The following is a 20622-nucleotide window of genomic DNA, read 5'->3' on the forward strand; positions in this document are numbered from 1 at the left end:
TCCTCATTATTTGAGAAGTGTACTTTTTTGTATTAAATTTGATTAAGTCAAAGATTACTGATAAGAAGCTTAAGTATCACCATGACAACATCATGAAAATGTGTACTGTTCCAAATCACACTGTCCAAGAAATAATCCAATCTATTAAACCAACTAACTTCTAAATACATTGCAAAGTTTATTGACTGGTTAGGAGGTTAGTAAAGTGCAAATGCTGTCAATGTTGCATTGCCTACTAAAATGTCAGATAGAAATTTGTTGAGATTTCAGCTGTCTTCTCTCCTGTATAGATTACTCTGACATTCAATAAGGTATAAAATGTTCTTTAAATATCTAATGGATAACGAGAAATCACCACTCAAAGTATATAGAGGAAAATGGTAATGCTTTAATAGCTAAAAGTGCCGTCAGAATCAAGTATGGGTACAGTCAAGTTATGGGTACAGTAGATTCCATAACACAAAACAAACTGAATCAATAAATGCATATATGCTACAACGCCACTTCAGTATTTGAATTCCACTTCCAGAGGAAACATAAGGCTTTAGATTTTTTTGATAAAATATATGCCATTGTCAAGCAGCCAGTTTTGTACAGCAATATGTAGTAAAAGCATATGGGAAAGACTGGGTTGCTTAAAAGAATGGGTCAGCATTACAGAAAGTTAATGGAATTTCAACAGGAGTTGACTCATGCTGTAATGCATCATATGAATTCAGAAAATTAAGAATTAGTTTTTACAGTTTTCCAAAATAAATCTGACATATCAGGGTTATCAAGATGTCCAACAGTGTTATGATCTGCCCCTGAGGTCATAACCGATCCCTTGGGGCAGATTAGCATGAAACAAAACAGAATGACTGGTGGATTTTTACGCACACACACACACACACATACACACGTATGTATGTATGTCAGGTTTATTTTGGAACAATTTGATTGCAATGGAAACAAGATGTGTAGCAGGTTTGGGTTTATCTACAGAAATACAGTAATATAAAGGTATAAAAATAACACCCAAGAAAATATACAAGAAAGAGAAACAAAGGATAAGAGTAGATAGTGGAAAGGAGAGATACCACCACCCAACAAGACTTGATTGCAATTACCATGTCTGTTGGTCAAAGTGATGGTTGCAAACTTGATCCATCAGGGGTGGGGGAAGCCCATGAAACATAAAGTTCAATGCATTCATAAACATTCAGGTTCAGGTGGCAACATCCAGGAACCTCTCCCCCTGGAGGGGGGAGTTTATACTGTCTGTTGTAACACTGTAGATCATGCACAGTCCTCTCATGGAAAGTTCTGGGGGCAGTTTGGGGGTCTTTGATGGTTTATGACCCCTTCTAAGACATGACTGCTGTTTCTCAAACCAATTATGCCTTAACAGAAGGAATGAATACCCTCAGGCCTACGTGTGAATGTCCCAGTACCTCTTCCGGGATGGAGAATTTTATACTTGAGCCAGTTGTTGAAACTGGCATCGTAGAAAGCATTATCACACCTCACAGGATCTGCTTTTTATAGGACTCTTCCCTTATCTGTCTTAAAACCCAGCTTTTTGCTAAACAGAAGTCAGTTTGTTGTGGTCATCCTCTGGTGGTGGGTGCTCACCGGCTCTGCACCCTGGGCTGTCCTTCTGCAGATCAGAGGTTTTGCCACCACACACTCAAAACTCTTCACATCCTCTCAGTTGAGGGTGCAAACCTGGCCTCAGCAAAGCACATTGCTTTTACAAATGACCAATTGTTTGAGTAATTAATCTTCAATATTTCAGTCTCTCACAAACAGCAAACCAAAATCCAGTGTTCCATATTCACTCAAGCATGTACAGCAAGTTAATTCTTCAAGCTATATGTGCACAAACATGGCCTAGTTTATGCAAGAGGCTCATTTTCAGGTAAAAAAAAAAATCCATTGAATAGTTACCAACAATACATTGCACACAAATACATTTAGACCTTGAAATGATGGGCAAATCAAGCCACAGCAAGAGTACATTATCACCCATATAGAATAATCCCCTTGAGTATGTTGTGGGTTTTATTGTTTGGTTTTTTGTTGTTTTTACTGCTGGTTTTTCTTTGTTTGCTTGTTTTAAAACAACAGACATTTAAAAAACTAATAACTTACAAAAATACTGATAATCATAAAATCATAGAATCAAGCACATTGGAAAAGACCTCCGAGATCATCAAGTCCAACCCTTGATCCAACACCACCATGGTTATTAGACCATGGCACTAAGTACCACATCCAGTCTCATCTTAAACACCTCCAGGGACAGGGAATCCACCACCTCCCTGGGCAGCCCATTCCAATAAAATGTCTCATATTTCTACCACCTCGATACTCTCTTCTTCTTTCAACATTTTCTATCATCTCAGTAGTATCCCCAGTAGTTTTTTCAGTAGCTACATGATGGCTCAGGCTTCTTTTGCATAAAATCCATTGATAAAATATTCTGTCTCAGTTCGTTGATATATTTCAAACCATTTACATCCGAAAGCTTCTGGTTCTGTGAAATGGTTGAAAAGGCTTTTTTAAGGCCCATATCAGGATTGGTGGTTTCTGTTTAGTTTTTTCAGGAAATAGCACTGCTTCAGTTTCAGGTGTAGGAAATCGTACTCTATACACTTCAGGGTAAGATTTCTGAAACTAGAAAAGTACATTAATTCAAATTAGAATTTGAGCAACTTGTAAAATAAACTACTACAGTGCAACCTCCACTTCTGCAGCAGGAAAATTATTTCTCTAATGGACTTTCTACATCTCCATATATAGAAAATATCACCTAATTTTCTAATATGGGTTGATTCATCACAGTATTCCAGTTCTAATGATATAAAGTTGATACCCCCAAGTATACACGCCATTTTAAATTTCAGTATTTCTGTACAGGAATACATGTCTAAGACTTGATAAAACTTTTTAAGTTCAAATTAGAGACTGTAGAGCAATTTTTATTTACTTGCTTGAGTTTCTTCTTTTTATCTTTCACAGGTATTTCTTTATTCATTACAATTTCATCCAACAAAGCTGCCAGTGGTTCTTGAGAGCCAGTTGCCCTCTGGTATTCAAATTCATCTGTACTGATTTGGTGACAAAATGGTGGAGGAGGAAATGTTGCATCAGTATCAGCTCTAGCACATTTAATCTGAAGAAATAGTAAAAAAAAAAGAGCGTTATGTTTTCTGCAAACAATTTACAAAAACTGGCTTAATTAACTGACCACCCAGAAACATCAGGTAGAGAAGATATGGCATACAGACCCTAAACTGTACTTTCTATCTCTTCTACTAATCAAGTGAGTTCCAGTAAGTCAAAAAACATGACACAAAGGAAGCCTGTTCAACTCTTGAAATAAGTTTAAAGTTACTTTTTCACCAGAAAATAAAGATAGAGGAACTAAAAGCCAGCTTTGAACAAAACAAAATATGGTATCAGGAAACAGAGTTATAAATAAATGATCAAGTAAGGATGGCTCTAAAAAAAAAGGTTACAACATTAATGAAAGCACTTTATAATTCACAGTTTTCCTCACTATTACGTAGTTTACCCATTCCATGGAAAAGATAGTGCTGATTAACAGGAAAACGTACTTTAAAGTTCTTGTCTCTAAACCATTCAAGACTTGCTTAGTTGCATATGAACACATAGTTAAGGTTGAATATCAGTAGTCAGAATTAGTTAGCTCTTCAGAAGCTAACAGAGACAGAACAAAGTGTTTTAAGAACTGCTGAACTTCGGAGAACAAAGGTTAAATTTGACCTAGAAACACAGAGACAAAAGAGGCTTTTTCACTAGATACTTACTTGGACTCTCTGGAGACGTATAACATGATCCTCTACAGAAGATTTTAGAGCAGAAGGAACACTTAAGATCTCTTGATAATTATCCATGAGAAAAGATACTAGTTTGGCAGCAAGCAGTTCATCCAAATCTATTTCATCATTTGAGCAGAGGATACAACGGGAAAACGCCTGAACCATCTGAGAAAAAAAGCAACATCATTATCATGCATTTTTCTGTTTGGGACTGAGGAGTAGGGAATCAGGCTACATTTAAAAAGTGACCTTGTAGAATAAATATTTTAACATCACAATACTTAACTGTACTTCCAACATACTCGTATAATAAAAAAAAAAAAACTTGTTATGTACAGTGACATTATGTTAGTGATGGATTGAAGATTACTCCTGCCTCATATAGATAATCCAATCCTGACTTTAGACTTAGAATGGATGAATTCTATTTTGTTCTCAAGACTTGGTCAAATAGCCACTTCACATGGCTATTTACAGTTAACCAGATAATAAGTATTTAGAGATTCTTTTAAAATAACACAGAACTTTCATAGAAGTTAAGTATGAGATGGAAAACTGAATACCACTATTCTGAAATCATCAAACCAAATTTCAGGTCCAGTTCACTTCGTGTAGTCTTGTGCTCAAGCATTATGTCTGTGCACTGATCATTTCTAACGTTGAAAGCACAGAAGGTAATAAGGATTTCTGTCATGTACCATAGACTACGTAGTGGAATTAAAACCTAGTACGAAATACTTGGACTGTAAGGATTCACTTCTAAAAATAACATTTAGATTATAACATAACTATTTAAATAAAAGACCATTTACAGTTAATTAAATTATAACCTTAGCAGTCAAAAAAATAATTATTTTAATCAAGTGTTATTCAGAGTTAATTAAAATCTTAATTGCTGTGGAACAAATTTAGATTTATGCACATTACTATAGAATTTTTATAGAATAGCTCTACAGCTTAGTTTTGCATTGCACTTAATTTTCAAAGACTTTAAAATTAACCAAAATAAATACATGTTCTTAGCCAGTTGGAATTGTTAAGAAAAAGCATTAGCAAAAAATACAGCTTTGTCAAAGTCTGATTAAAATTCTTTTCAGAGACTTTTGTGGTGGAAAAAAAATTACTAATGAAATGAACTGGTTTCAGCCAGTTTTTTAAATGGCTGAAAACAGGTAAATCAAAATATGCAGCTATGTATTTCTAACCTTGACTGAAACAGGAAGTCTTTTTCATTCACACTGCAATGATAAAGAACACCAGAGACCTCCTCTGCTAGTTTTTTTTTGTTTATTTGTTTGGGGTTGTTTGTTTGTTTGGGTTTTTCTACTGAATAGAGAAATCAGTGGGGATTTAACTTTGAAAGATAAGGAAACCTCTAAAATTCTAAGCAACTTCTTCGTGTGCTCACAAATTACCATGAAATTCCAGTTTATTCAAATTCAGATTAGCTTTCAACATGGCTAGAATAGATAGACAAACCACTCTTCCAACAAGCAAACTGTATTATGTATACACTCTCCAGTAAGAATCTTCAATCCGTGCTACTCCAAAAGCCTTGTCCTCGACCTTTTGCCTCACATTTATACGTACCAAAGTTCTGGTCCTCACTGATTCAGAAAGAGGTGGCAAATCTTTGTTGAGGCTAATTCTTGCCATCATTCTCACCAACAGCTGTAGTCTTTTTCGATTTTCTGGTGGCAGCAGGAGACAAGATATCTGAAGAGCTTCTACAGCCTTGCTGTGTTTTTGCAGCAGTCCTGGTTTATACAAGATCAGGAGGTAGGGCAACATTTCTCAGTTAAGTATTTCCATAACATTTAACACAACGTTTCTATATTAAACTCCCCAAATTCCTTTCTTACTCAATCAAGACTGCCTTAGGACTTCAGTTCCCAAAGAGACTAGGAAGATATTCCTAGAGTTGGCCTACTAGATCTGGGTGGCTTGTTTAAGTATTTAGATTTCCTTCTGATGCACTGGAAAATATTAATAACCATAACAAACAATTCTAGATATTAGGATACATGAAAAACTACAATGTTTTGATTCATCCTTTGCACTTTAATTCCCTCGGCTCTAAACATAACTGAGATGGTATGCACAGGTGTAGCAACCACAGTAAAATGTTAAGCCTGTGGCAACAATCAGAGAAACATAAACATGTGCTTATACATCAGTGACAGCTATGACAATACCGACATGTTCCTCACACCTGTAGGGGTTAAACTGGTGCCTAACTCTGCTTACAGACTCTTGAGAAAACAATCCCGTGAGCATGGTAGAGATATTTGAAGACTGGACATGCACAGTAGAATCTGATAATAGTTTAGATCTCATCTATAAAGAGGTCTGACCACCACCATTTTGGGTTTATAAGGCTGTGCAAAGGAAGCGTCTATTACAAATTTGCCTAAACAGCACTAAGAAAAGTCAGGAAGCAAAATACCTGCATGACTGACATCTAACAGTAAATTCTATTAAAAAAGGAAGAAAACAAATAGACTTTTTTTCCCATAGGATTATGGAGGTTCGAAGAGATCTCTGGAGAATATATAGACCTCTTCCCATGCTCAAAGCAGGTTCATCTACAGCAAGATGCCCAGGACTATGTCCTGCCAGGTTTTGAATACCTTCAAAGATGAAGATTCCACAGTCTCTCTGGTCAACCACTTCCACTGTTTAACGACCTCCCAATTAAAATGCTATTTTCCTTTATATAAATGTGGTTTCCTGTACTTCTGTTCCTGCCCATTGTCTCTTGCCCCGTCATTGGGTATCACTGATCTGGCTCCTTCTATTCTCCTCCCATATCAATCTTTTATACACATTATTAAGATTCTCTCTGAGCCTTCTGCTTTTCAGGCTAAACAGTCCCTGCTTTCAGCCTTTTCCTATATGGCACATGTTCCAAGACTTAATAATTTTTGCTGTGTTTACTGGACTTGCTAACTAGTGCTGAGGAAGTATCTCCCTCAACCTGCTGGCAATGCTGTCAATGCAGTTATGAATGCTGCTGATATTCTTTGCTTCAAAGACACACTGCTGGCTCATGGTCACATTAGTGCCCACCAGGACTTCCAAGGACTTCTCAGCAAAGCTTCTTTCAAATCAGGCCCCCCCATCCCCAGCATTCACTGGTGCATGGACTTTTTCCTCCCCAGAAGAGGGCTTGGCAATTCCCTTTTTTTAACTTTATGAAATCCCTGTTTACCTATTTCTCTAGTAAGTCAAGGTCCCTCTGCACAGCAGTACAACCCTCTGCTGCATTTAGCCACTTTTCCCCATTTTGCAATATTGTGCAAGCTTGGTTAGTGCACTCTGTCCTTGTTTAGGACAGAATGTCCCATCACCCAGGTCATAAATGAAGTGTTAACCATTACTGGCCCATTATCAGCCCTGGGGGACTCACCACTAAGGGACAGTCAGCTGAATTTTGTGCCACTGATCACAACCCTCTGAGCCCAGCAACTCCACTGATTTCTGAGTTTACCTCACTACCCACCTTTTCAGCCTGTACTTCCTGAGGTTGCCTATAAGGATGTGATGAAGGACAGTGTTGAAAGCTTTACCACTCTCAACATAAACAGTATTCACCACTGCTATCCCCTCATTGACCATTTTGGTCAATTCCACACTGTGTAAAAGTGGAACTGTTATTAAAAAAAAATGTGCAGTAGTTAGTAGGGCAGCACTTAGAGACAGTGTTCAAAGCACACTGGTAAAGCACTGTAGTTAATTTTTAAAGCAACGCTTTCTCTAATTTCAAAGAAAATTTAACCAGCATACTAGTGCATATGTTTAGAAGATATGATTCCATATGATCATCTCATTTTTTTGTGAAAGAGATCACAAAACTAATTTTTGACTTTTTGAAACAGTGCACTTTTTTCATTGATTTCCATATGCACATTGGTATGAAATCCTTCTCTCAATTTTCCATCTGAGAAATTATGGGAAATAAAACTCCTAAAACCTGAAAGATATAAAAAACAATGGCAAAGTAAACAGAAATAGAGTATGAAAGGAGAGGAATAATTTTTAAAAATATTATCAAGAATATTTGTTGTCTAATAAAAAGAAGACAGAAATGGAACTATATTCAGAATGATGAAAGATTGTGAACTAAGAAAATATAACAATACTAAATTCCAGAAAGAGAAGTGTTATTCTGAATTCGTTTTTCATCACAACAGTTTACTAAAAGCAATGTTGTTCACAGGAAAAGAAGTTCAAAAAACTGACATGATACAAAGCATGCTTACTTTTCAACTCAGTTTTTTTTTTCTGAAATGCACCCATAAAATGTAATCAAATATTTTTACTTTTACTGTCTTTCAATAGGCCATCTATAGGATGAGAATAGGTGAATTTAAGATAGTGTGAACTACTGAAAAGGTATAGTTAATAACAAAACCACTGCTTCAAAGAAGCAGTGGATTAGTTATTGTAATTTCTAAATTTAAGCAAAAAAGGATTTCAATTTCCTTCAAATGTCATATTTCCAGGGTTAAAAACAGTGCTTATAGCCCTAATCCTTTCTAATCTAGACTTCAGTCAAGCAATTTCTAAAAGCTTATGAGAATTTTTAAGACATTTAAGCATTTGTAAAGAAAGAAAAATCTGTTAAAATCCATCTGTTAGATGCTGAGCAATGAACAGAGGCATTTAAAAATTAAGACAAGGAATGGAAGACTTTTGAACTATTGTGATCAAAAGGATACAAGTATTACCTTGTGATATAAAATAAATTTAAATATTAAACTGTGTTCTATGTAGAATGGAAAGGACAAATCCTAAAGAATTCAGCTGTAATACTATTTAAGTATAGTAAATTAACTCCAGGAAATTAATTCCAAAGAATAATTTTTTCATTATCTCCCAAACTACTTACCTAACACACTAACAAAAACATCAAAAAAATGAAATGTGAGAAGAGGTTCTTTCATCTGGTCAAAGTAGTCGACTATAGTTTTGAAAACATCTCTTTCAAAGCCTACATATGTAGGCTGCTTCAAATCTGAGCAGCTGGGCCCTACGAAGAAAAAAAAAAGGGGAGGAAAGAAAGAGAGACAGAACATTGATTTTAAGCCACCAACCAGATCAGTATTTTCTAATTCAGTTCATGCAAATACACCATTAGAGGAAAAAAAAAAGAAAAGACTCATTCTTCAAAATAAGTGAAATTTTATTGATCTACTAAATTGATCTATTCCCAACAGGTCTAGTGAAGACACATAGTAGAGGAAAAACATGAACAGAATAGTTAAACCATTATATACTTCATTGAAATAAGCTGCACTGGAAGGAGAATGCATGCTGGCAAGTCTTTTCCAACTTTGTTTAGGCAATTTTCATAAAAAGTAGTGAAAGTGAATATAAACAGGATTTGATAAAGTGGTAAAGGCACAGTCAATTCAATTGATTTTTACGGGGGTGGGCTGTTTGTGGGGTATTTTTCCCCCTCCTGAATTACTTACAATTTGCTAGACATTTCATTGCAGATAATATCCAGTGAGGTAGTTCCTCTGCATGGGGAAGAAACAGACAGAAATTAAAAGGAGGGAAAAAAAATAGAAAAATATCTAACTGTAGGATAAAAGCACAGCTGAAAACACTGTAACAAGTTCCTCCTGTGTAGTAAATGAACTGACTCCAGAGTCAGGCTATACCTTAATGTAGGATCTAACTTGAATTACATCTATAATTCAGTATCTTCAGTATTCCCTGTCAACCATGTATGCATTCTGCTCTTGCAACTCAATCAGCAAAATGGATCACATCACAAATCCTTAACCTACCCTAAAAAAATCAGACAAACTAATTCAAGCTATACCTTCACCAGTGCAATACAGTGAAGTGTTTACTTTGCACTGAAGATGATGAAAAGCACTTGTATATTCAGTTCTGTCATTTCTATGAGGCTGAAGTTAATACTTTAAAGTGCTCCAACTGTCTTTAAAATGCCCACATACACATTGTGAAGGATGTTTCATTCACAATCAAACCAGGTTTCAATATCATACTTAATTCCTCTACAAAACTTGTGAAAATCATGATGGCAACAACAGTGTGATATGTCAGAGCAGCGAAGATGCTTTATTTTCTCCCTGATGTGGAAAGGAGTTCTAAACATGATACTATCTTCACAACACATTGACTGAAAACTCAAAATTTTTTAAGTATCTCTCAGTGTATATTTTGGCTCTCTCCCAATTTTTAATACATTTTTTCTTTATGTAAACACTTCAGTTCAGGCAGCTGAAAGGGCAGGGTTGAGAAAGCCACCTTGAAGTGAATAAAATCCCTATCTTTATAAATAGTAAAAATTTGCTGCGCTTCCATCTTCATTTTTCAACCCTAAAGCTGGAATATGTTTAAGAGAGTAAATATGAAATAAACACTGACTTCTCCAATGGGATGTCAGAGGAGAACAATGGCCTCCTACTTTGTAAAAACCCTAGTACAGATGTGATCATACAAGTATAAAGATGCTACAGGCTAGTATAAATTAGAGCTAATACTTTATACTAGTAAACTACAATATAAAAAATTTAAATGAAAACTTCTAAAATACTCACTTGATTTGTCTTCTAAAGTGACAATGCCTTGCTTATTGACATTGTATGCATTTTGAACTATATGTTTTGAATTCACAAGTTTTACGTCTAACACTTCATCCAGAGAATCCAAACCCAAGACCTTTTGTAATCTGTAAAAACACATAAACACATAGTTCACACATCATCTAATCTAGAAAAAGCAAACATAAAGTATTTGGATAGATACAATTCTGAAAAAAGGAGGCCTCCATTTCATAGAGAATATCTCCAGTTGGACAGCAGCCATAAGGATAGAGCGCAACTCCCGCTCCTCACAGGACTACCTAGATTCACAGAATATCCTGAGCAAGAAGGAACCCACAAGGACTCCAACTCCCGGTTTGGGTACCACAGCCCCAAAAATCACACCATGTGCCTGAGAGCATTGCCCAAACACTTGAACTTTGTCAGGCTTGGTGCCGTGTAAACTTTCCTGGGGAGCCTGGTTCCAGTGCCCAATCACCCTCTCAGTGAAGAACCATTTCCTAACGTGGAGTCTGAAATTCCCTGACACAGCCTGATTCCATCTCCTTGTTTCCTACTGCTGGTCACCAAAGATCATCTGCATCTCTGCCTCCCTTGAATTTGTATACTACAATGAGGTCACTCCCCAACCTTCTCAAAGTTGAACAAACCAAGTGACCTCAGCCTCTCCTCCTAAATTTTGCCCTCAAGACCTTTCACCATCTTAGTTGCTGTCTTCTGGACATTCTCTATGCATGTTGACAGTTTACCTAGAAGGATACTGCAAGAGACAGTATCAAAAGCTTTGCCAAAATCCAAAACCAGCACATCTATTGTTTTCTCTTTGTCCCTTGGTCAAGGGGGACCTTGTCATAAAAGGAAATTGAATTGATCAAGCAGGACTTTTCCCTGTTGAAACTGTGATGGCTTTGATCAATGACTGCATTGTCTCTCAAGTATTTGTCATTAAATCCCAAAATAACCTTTTCCATCATTTTACCAAGCACTGAAGGGAGACTGACAGGATTGTAACTACCAGGATCTTCACTCTTAGCCTTCTTAAAACTCGGGAAAATATTTGCCAGCTTCCAATCAATTGGGACCTCTCTGGGCTCCCAGGTCAGTTGAAAATAATGGAGAGAGATCTGCAATGACATCATCCAGCTCTTTCAGTACTCTGGGATGAATCCCATTGGCCTCCACGGATTTAAGTGCATCCAGCTGGAGTAGCAAGTTTCAAACAAGTTCAGGGTGAACTGCGATTCTCCCATTTCCCCCAGTCATGATCTTGCAACACAGAGCTCTGGTGGTTCCAGGGGTCCACCATCAGACTTAGAAAGGCCATAGCTTTTGCTGGGCTAATACCATTGCTCCCTGGTCAAGCTGGCAGGGTTTCAGGACCCTTTCACACAAACTACTGTGCCAACCCTGTTTGCTAGTGCTCCATAGGGGTCTCTGTGTGAAGGAGGGGCTTGGTCACCATTGTCCCTGGCCCTGTTGCCCAGGTCCCATCAGGCAATACCATGTGAGCTGCAGGCAAAGACCAGAGGGTCCCTCCACTCCCCTGCAATCTCCATCTTTGAGGAAACCTGGCAGTGCACATGCACTAAAGTACACGCTGCCAATCGTGCTGTCACCAAAGCTGCTTGCCTCAGCATCGAGTTCATTACATGCACATAATGTGCTAGGTTTACATTAAAGTTTAGTAAGGCCTCAACTGTGCTGTAATATTAGCTAATGTGTATTATTTTTTTACCCCTGCATAAATTGTCTTAAACAATTACTTCAACTTTGCATGGGATATTCCTTTTGAATATACTAAAGAATATCTGACTCGCAAAGCCTTCAGCACTCAAGTAGATACTCCATTTATTTCATACAAAGTATTGTACTTGACATTGAAAGGTTTCATAGTGTTGCATTCCTACATGAGTGCTTCTATTTCATAGAAACGAGAAAAAAAAGAAGACTGAGAGAAAAAAGTGATCAAATAAGACAAAGCCCACACAACAAAAGGACTAGCATAACACGACATGAAAAAGTCAAAAGGTACCAAGCACAATAAAATTTTTTTGCTGAATTTGTTAGCCAAATAACAAATTGAGAGTAGTAGAGAGTAGTATAATCTAGACACTATAGCTTTGAAGGCAGCGATGAAAAGTGAGTGGGTGAAATTACAAGCATTACCAGAGAAGACAGGCAAGACTATTACCTACTACACAGTGTTACCATAACTTGACTCACAAGTATACTCACTGTGACAAAGTCATGGATTTCCATATCTCTTCTATATTTGTTTGTGTTAGCTCTCTGCGGAACACAAGTTTGCATGCCGGTACTTCCCCTATAGCTATACTGTGTCGCTTGTACCACATCTCGGAGTTCTGAAATCAGAAAAAACTCTCCTCATTAACTGGTGCCTTTTCAAGTATTAAACAGTATATTACAATTGTGGTACAGCATTTCAAGCATTCCTAAATTCCAGTAAAGTCTTCAGGATGTGAGTGAGTGTGTTTCACAGGTGTGAAACATTTTTCTCCATCACACACACATCTTTTCTCAATTCCTTAACTTGTCCAAATGCAACCGGCCATGCCTATCTCGTATTGGCCTTTTTAGCCACCAACGCGCTTGCAACAAATGTGGGTAGAGCCCTTCCTAAATCCTCGTTCGCGAAGCCCAGCCATGATGAACTTGTCCAAAGCCGAAAAATTATGTGTATCAGAGTAACCATTAAAGTTGAGGAGTCAATGGCCTTTAATCCTGTGTTCAGGTTGTCTCCATGATTAAAATCAGTTCATCTACCATTTTAAGATTACACATCTGCTTATGGAAAAGTTATTGGAGAATTATTAGATGAAATACCAAGGAATTAGAAACAATTCATCCTTTTTCAGCATATACTGATCATAACTAAACATCAAGTTCATTAGCAGGTTTTATATATGAAGAAACTAAAAGCAAATAGCTACATCTGAAGACACTCATCAGTCCATCATTACAACAGAATAAAGTACAGCTGAGAATGCAGAAAACTACTATCCTTTACCCAACCTTCAATCCAAGGCTGACACTTGAAGATTGTCATTAAGGTGTCAGTGGATGGACATACAATACAGTTCATACCAGCAACATACTTTTCAACACAAAACTCCTAGTCATTCCCAGTTCTTTGATTTGTATCACAGAGCAGTGCTAAAGCACATTAAAAGTATTACTTGTGATCACAACCAAACCACAAAATACACTCCAGGAATGCACTTAATTACTCCAAGTGCTAATCGTCTGTCATTTCATGACACTAGACTAGAGCTAGTTTGAAACAAATAGCACCCTCTGAAATTAAGAGTCTGGTCTTCCACATCAGAATTTCACAACACAGAATCATGCTCATCAATCCACATACAGCCAGTAAGTGCTCAGATTGATACTGGAGCAACTCAAGATGCCACCATTTACAGGTATCTGTTTTCTTCAGCATTCCAGTGGAAGATACACCTTATTATAAACGAGCTAGCAGAAAGAAGGTTATACCTTTGCCTCAGTTACTTCAACTTGCAGTTCACTGTATTAATCCAAACTGCCAATGAAAGAGATTTTGAGCTATGCCAGACTGCATGCTGTTGCATCTGAGTCAGATGCATAGAGGCAGTCTTTTCCTAACTCTTAGCAGGCCAGGATGCTTGGATGAAAATTTAGAGCAGACAGCTAGAAGCTGTAGCATTTTAAAACTTCAGCAGAAACTTGCTCAGTAATTAAAATACTCTATTCTCTTGACTAGTCTTTGGCACTCTCTTTTCTTCTATCCTAATCTTCTACCTAGTATTGAAGTTCTTAGGACCATGTTTTCCCTCTTCAGAAACTTGCTGTACATAAAAAGTGCACTTGATTTGCACACAGTTAATTGGATTGCAAATATGGAATAACCATTCATTCAGAAACTTTAGATGTCCAGCAAAATGGTAGGAGATAGTTTTCCAAACAGTCTATGGATCACCAAGAAATCCAAGGCCAGTGTCCTGCACTGAAATGCAGTAATAAAAAGGCAAAAATTATCGAAGAAGTTTCAAGAGTTCACAAAATATGAGAACACACACATACGCTGGAGGAAGGACTTAGAATATACATAACTACAAAAGCCTAGGCTTTTACCATGTCCAGGAGTTGTTAAAATTTTTAAAATAAAAGTGTTTGGCATTTCATTTTATAATCAAGTATTTTGTGCCACAACAAAGAGGTCATTAGTTTGGTTTTGCTTTACAAATATGCTTATGTCTGAGGAAGTGAAAACTGGGTGTTTTACCGTTGTGACGGATTTCACTGGGATGTGTTCTTGAGAAGTGCCAGCCTTCGGTTCATTCCAGTCTGGAAATTTAATTATTTCCTTTCCACATGAAGGTTTCTTTGGATATGACTTCAGTGGTGAGGAAGGAGGAAATCTACAATTAGAGAATATTTTTAAAGCCTCTGAACACCAACCTAATCCATATTTACTAATGTAAAACTGTAGCAGGCCATCACATGCAGAAATACAACAAATGCCTTGGACATTCAGTGTTCCCTGGAGACTGGTATTAAGTGCTATGTAAAACACAGTGAGGCGTCTTATTTGGCCTCCAGCTGCTGCTCTTGAACAGTTCAGGTCCTTTGAACCTCCCATGACATAGCCGAGCCTTGGGTAAAAGTCTGATATTCCAGTGCATTTCATATAGCACCAGCTGCCTGTACACAGACAGCTGACCAGGTCATCACTAGAAGACATGGATTCTGCTGAAAAAGCTGCAGGTAGGATTTCCCCCATGTCAAGTGTGTTGTTAGCACGTATGTCCTAAAGTAAAGCTACATATCTAAGACACGTGACCAATATTTGTATTTAATTAAAGTGCATGCAAGTGTCCACACAAAATTTTATCAACATTACCATGTTCTTTTGTATTTACATGTTTCCTATGCGAAGACTATAACCTGTAGTTCTCTGGAGTCTTTTTCCATCTGTTGCGCAGATAACTAATTCACTTTTTAAGGCATTTCAAGAAGTGCCTTGAAGAAATTAGCAGCAATAAGCCCTAAACCAGCCCTTGTAGAAAACAAGGAAAACAAACTATCCAGCTTGATCAGAATCAAATTACTGCTAAGCCATGCACAAAGGAATTAATGACAGCACACCACAAAGACAAATCAGTTAGGTGGCAACACGTCTTCAGACTGGCCCAGACCTGATCTTGTTTACTTTCACTCCTAGGTCTTAGATGCTGAGATTCCTGATGCTTCAAGAAACTACTTAAGCCTCACTCACTCTTTCAATCTGAATGTAAAAGACAGTTATGTCTGTGATTTTGCAAAAAGAGCTTGTACACTGCTAGATAGCATGCATATGTATCCTACTAGAAAGATACACTCAAAAAAATCCTCAGGTTTCTCCATCCTCTCATGCAGTTCCAATAAGTTTTAATTTAGTTTAATAAGTTTTTTATATAGTTTTGTATTGCAGTGTTGTTAGTCCAGTAGTGTTACTCTGCATGGGTTAAACACACAAGGGTTTTTACCATGAATACTGAGACCATTTGGCATCGTCCACAGTGCTCTTCAACAGAGTATATGCAACACAGCGATATCATTTCCATCAGACAAACCCTGAGAAGGAGCGGCGAGCATCTCATATTAATCCTGCAAGATTTACTCTGCCTTTTGAAAGTGAACCAGATTAGATGGCAGATGTTCAGCTGTTGACTGTTCTCAACCATTTTTCAGATACTATTTCTTAGAGTTTGATGTTAACCATGTGCAGCCTTTTTCCTTTGCCTTATACTATTTTCAGCAGTTCCCTGTTTCATCTCTATTTCTTCACAGTGTTAAGCTTTGTGCCATTTGCTGCCCTGATTCACAAACAACCAGTGAAAGAATGAGTTCTTACAAGCAGGAAAAGGAGGTGTACATTCCCCTTTTTCACACAGCATTACAGCAAGATCTAGATGAAGACAAGTTTTTGGATGAACAATGAAAACTCCCTGATTTTATGATGAAAAGATTAACGTTACTCAAATCTAGAAGCTGAGGAGCATTCCAAGCTTGACACATCGAGATCAAAATGGTTTATAGCCAGCAACACTAGTTTTAGGACTCTGTACAAAGAGGAAATAGAGATACATCTTTGTGTCTAGAACAGAGGATAGAGAACAAGGTCAACCAACATGGGTCCCAATGGTATAACAATTATTAGAGCTGCATTCCAAAAGTTTGCTATCAATGCAAGAGCAGTAACCCTTTTGCTTTTAATAGAATTGCTGCAATTCAAAAAAAACGTAAAGCCTGACAGCTTCCAAAACTGTAACTTCTCACTCACTATTGTAGACTAAACTGAGTCAGTTGGTCAGAAAAAAACTATGTGTCTGTGTGTTCTATTTTTAGAAGTCACATTAGATCTCACCTTCATATTTAATACTTGCCAAATACCCTCAAGCAAATCAAGATTTGACAACATCTCTTTTGCATACTCCATGAAGTAAAGAAGAGCAGACAGCCACACTTATATGTGAAGGTAATGAATGACAACTGTGCACCACAGGGTACAGTCACAGCATATTAACAGATAAATTTACAGAAAAGGCATATAGTATGTCAATATTTCCAGAGTAAGCACTGTCAGTGGAATGGACTCGTACCACTACTTGCATCAACACAGTGAAGATAAAAAGATACTATTTTCAATATAACATTAGGAAAGTCCACCAGAGGGAGCCGCCAGGACATGAAATGCATGAGTAAAATGGGCTTGAAAATCAATGTTTAGTTCCATAAATAGGGAAAAACCCACGTTTTGGTATTTAAAGCCATGCGTAAAATACATAGCTTATTTATGCAATAAGCCCTGTCAGAGAAAAGCTATCTCCAGTTCAAGATGCATGAAAGGTAGTTTTAGTTAAAAAGTTATCTTTTCAATGGGAAGTGAAGAAAGAATATCAAAACAAAATACATAACAAAAGAGGTCTCTTATTCAACAGCAGGTCATTAGGCAGAGCACACAGAAAATTAAAAGGACAGAAATATTTCACCCAACCAATTTCCACAGCCTGCAGCTCAGGCAAGTCATGCCTGAAAATACAAATGAATGAAAGAAAAAATTAATTTTAATGTGTCAGGATGCTAACGTGAAACAAATGAACAAAAAATCCCACAGCCTCATGAACATGGCAAACCCAAACCAAAGAGACATACTGTAATACCAGCAGTTACCAAAACCCATATTAAATCTTTTGACAAGAGTCCATGTCCAGAAAGAAAGGAGACACCGGCAAAAAAAATCTGTGCAGGTAGTGCTCTCATTTAGAATAGGCATATCAGGACTGGGCTAGGAATGTACCAAACCAACAACATACCCAGCACCATGTGCTGCAGCAGAACCTAACTCCTTTTCTGACTTGGTTGTAACAGGTAAAAAACCCACTCGATACCACCCCTTTATATTTAACCTTATTAAGGTCAAAGACCTAAGATCCTCTGCAGCTCTTGTCTTCCATGCCTGTTTCCCAACCTGAGCTGGTCAACGACTAGCTAAACTGTCACATTCTCTTGCCCTTCCATAACAGTCATAAGCAGGTGGCCAAAGAATTTAAGAACAAGTACACATGATACTTCCTCAACATCCTTTTGCAGCCTTCAGTCACATCGGCTCACAGACTGCAGAGCCTGTATTGTTTTGAGATACTTAGCAAGGGATTTTCTTGGGTGAGATTCTCAAGGTATCTTCAGAAACAAGACCTTTGATACACGTGTCCTTCACACTTGAGTCACAAATTCTAAAATTTAACACAAATCTGATCCAATCTGACTGTAAATAACACAAGCCTAACATAAACCACAGTATTTTCAGAAAAAAGTGCCTTGACCCAAGTTTGTTTATAACCAAGGAAAAAAATTACAGCATACAAACCTCTTATTTTTTAAGTCTTCCAAATTAATAAATAAAATTTTGAGAGTAATGACCAACTGCACTTACAGCATAGGCATACAGACCAAACAGCAAAAAAGTTTAGGTTCGGTCTACACACAAACTAGAGCAAAAGAGCAATAGAGCAAACTGAAAAATAAACTTCATACATAGCAAGTGGGATTCAGTATTACTTATTTTTTCCAAAGAGGATAGTAAGAAAACATGATATAAAAATTAACATGTAAAATTTAATTATGCAGTAAAAGCTATAACAAGTAGAAGTATAGGCTTATTGCTAACTTACTTTCCCTATTACTTTGCATGAAGATAATTCCCATTTCCTAAAAAGAAGACTCACCACGCTAAAAGTTACAAATCCGTACTTAAGATAATGGTCATTTTTATACTACTTGTGCACTGAACAAGACACTACAAGATGGTACAAATTCATAACCCACAACTTCTGGACATCCAAACCTTAACTGAGGTCACAAGAGGTCAAAGAATCCACTCCAGTAACGCTAAGTTTTTCTTACAAAGAAAAATCTTTTCCTCTGTTAACAAGCCACCAGTTGAGAGGCTAAACAGTAAGCAAACAAAGCTTTGTCTCTTCTATGACAATTTCAATCTATAAACTAAGGACCATAAAATAGGTTACATTATTAATTGCTTAGATTCAGAAGACCTTTCTCTTCTCTCAGAAGGAGCAGAAACAGCAACCAAAATACTCATGGGGTTGGGGGAGAAGGAGGACAACTGGAGCTGGATGAACAGTGGCAATCTCACTTCCATCTACGTCACCTTGATATGTACTCTTCCAACACCAACAAACCTGATGTCCACCGACAGCAATCAGAACTTGCTACCTTGTGAAACTGTAAAAGATTTTGTTAGTATTTACAGAATGTAACTGAATAGAAGTGACCTTCAAAGATATTTAAAAACAGACAAGAAAACTGAAGCCAAACATTAAATCTTGACAGTTACCCATTTCTAAGTAAAATAAAGTCTTTAAAAGGAAGGGGAGGAACACATCAACAGTTTTCCAGAGGCATTCTACAAAAATACTTGTAAGACATGAACAAGAGTTATTACACCTTGTTTCCAAAAAAACCAAAATTTTTCATCACTATATACAAACTTACCGATACAAATGGCCATCATCTTGGAAGTCCTCTTTGCCCCACCTTCCTTTAATATCTTCGATAACATGGTTTTTCAGGAACTTTTTAAGCAGCTTAACTGTTTGATCGCGAGTCACCTCTGGGCCGAAATTTTGATTAGAGCCGAGTAGCTCATGCAAAATATCCACCGCCTCCGAAGCTTTGAAGCAACGCTCGTAGCTTTTGAAACGACAGCGGTGCTTCCGTACGGGCATCCCGGCACGGAAGAGTTCTATTATCTCGTTCCACTAAGGGAGGAGAACAAAATCCGTTACGGGAACTCTGCGCCCAGGAGCATTTTGGCTCTACAAGCGCGATCAGAAAGCAAAAACTTGAAACCCTGAAAGCAGAGCTACACAATTTTCTCGCAAATCTGCGTTTGCGAGAACACTGAAAGATAAAAGATAAAAGACCTGAAAACAAACACAGGTCTAGGAAGCTGAAATATTTAGAGCCTCATATATCTGCCGCCCTACAGACACGGCCTTTTAACCTCTCTTAGGCGGGACAAAAGGCTGGACCTGCCGCGCCGCTCCGCAGCGCCTGCACTGGGCGCCCCCGCCCCGCACGGAGCCAGCCTGGCAGCAGCGGCCGGCACCCAGAAGACTGGAGAGGGAGCAGCCGTGGGCGCAGAGCAGTCCCGGGGGCAGAGCTGCCGGGGGGCAGCGGGGCACTCACCAGGCGTGTGGCGCGGTAAGGGCCGGGCCCCACCAGCCGCGGCTCCATCGGGGAGGCCGCGCCGGCTCCGCGCCGCGTTTGAATCCTCGCCGGGCCGCGTCGCCTCCGCCCATTGGCTGGCGGCGGCGTCAGGTGAGGCGCCTGCGCCACCTCTGATTGGCGAGCCCGGGATGACGGCGCGGGACGAGAGGCCGGGCGGGAGCGGCGGCGGCACCGCCCTGAGGGCGGGTCTGCGGAGCTGGGCTCGGGTTTAAACCCAGCCTTACCTTAGCAATGTATAGCAGTACTTGAAGAGAGGGTGCCTAGAGGATGGAGCCAGGCTCTTCTCCGTGGTGCTGAGCAATAGGACAGGAGACAATTAACAGAAACTGATGCACAGGAAGTTCCACCTGAATATGGGGAAAAACTTCATTACTGTGCGGTTGACCACACACTGGAACAGATTGACCAGAGAGGGTGTG

General features: G+C 38.3%; 1 protein-coding gene across 1 annotated transcript; it reads right to left on the reverse strand.

The window, feature by feature from the left end:
- Nucleotides 1-409: 409 nt before the first annotated feature.
- On the reverse strand, nucleotides 410-20251 carry DEPDC1B (DEP domain containing 1B). The gene is made up of 11 exons (XM_017811073.1): nucleotides 20162-20251; nucleotides 19466-19731; nucleotides 14694-14829; nucleotides 12647-12774; nucleotides 10406-10536; nucleotides 9305-9352; nucleotides 8719-8859; nucleotides 5418-5584; nucleotides 3816-3992; nucleotides 2972-3157; nucleotides 410-2658 (listed from the first exon to the last, which is right to left on the reverse strand). Exons 1-11 carry the CDS (start codon nucleotides 20207-20209, stop codon nucleotides 2497-2499), a joined length of 1590 nt encoding a protein of 529 aa, XP_017666562.1. The 5' UTR covers nucleotides 20210-20251; the 3' UTR covers nucleotides 410-2496.
- Between the last annotated feature and the right edge of the window lie 371 nt (nucleotides 20252-20622).

The sequence above is a fragment of the Lepidothrix coronata genome, unplaced genomic scaffold (assembly GCF_001604755.1).
Source record: "Lepidothrix coronata isolate B3197 unplaced genomic scaffold, Lepidothrix_coronata-1.0 Scaffold31, whole genome shotgun sequence".
Lineage (NCBI taxonomy): Eukaryota > Metazoa > Chordata > Aves > Passeriformes > Pipridae > Lepidothrix > Lepidothrix coronata.

Coding starts and splice junctions, on each gene's coding strand:
- DEPDC1B (XM_017811073.1), bottom strand. CDS start 20,209: ATGGAGCCGCGGCTGGTGGGGCCCGGCCCTTACCGCGCCACACGCCTG. Junction 19,732..20,161: donor CTTACCGCGCCACACGCCTG/GTGAGTGCCCCG, acceptor CTCCTCCCTTAG/TGGAACGAGATAATAGAACT. Junction 9,353..10,405: donor CACTTTAGAAGACAAATCAA/GTGAGTATTTTA, acceptor TTCCCCATGCAG/AGGAACTACCTCACTGGATA.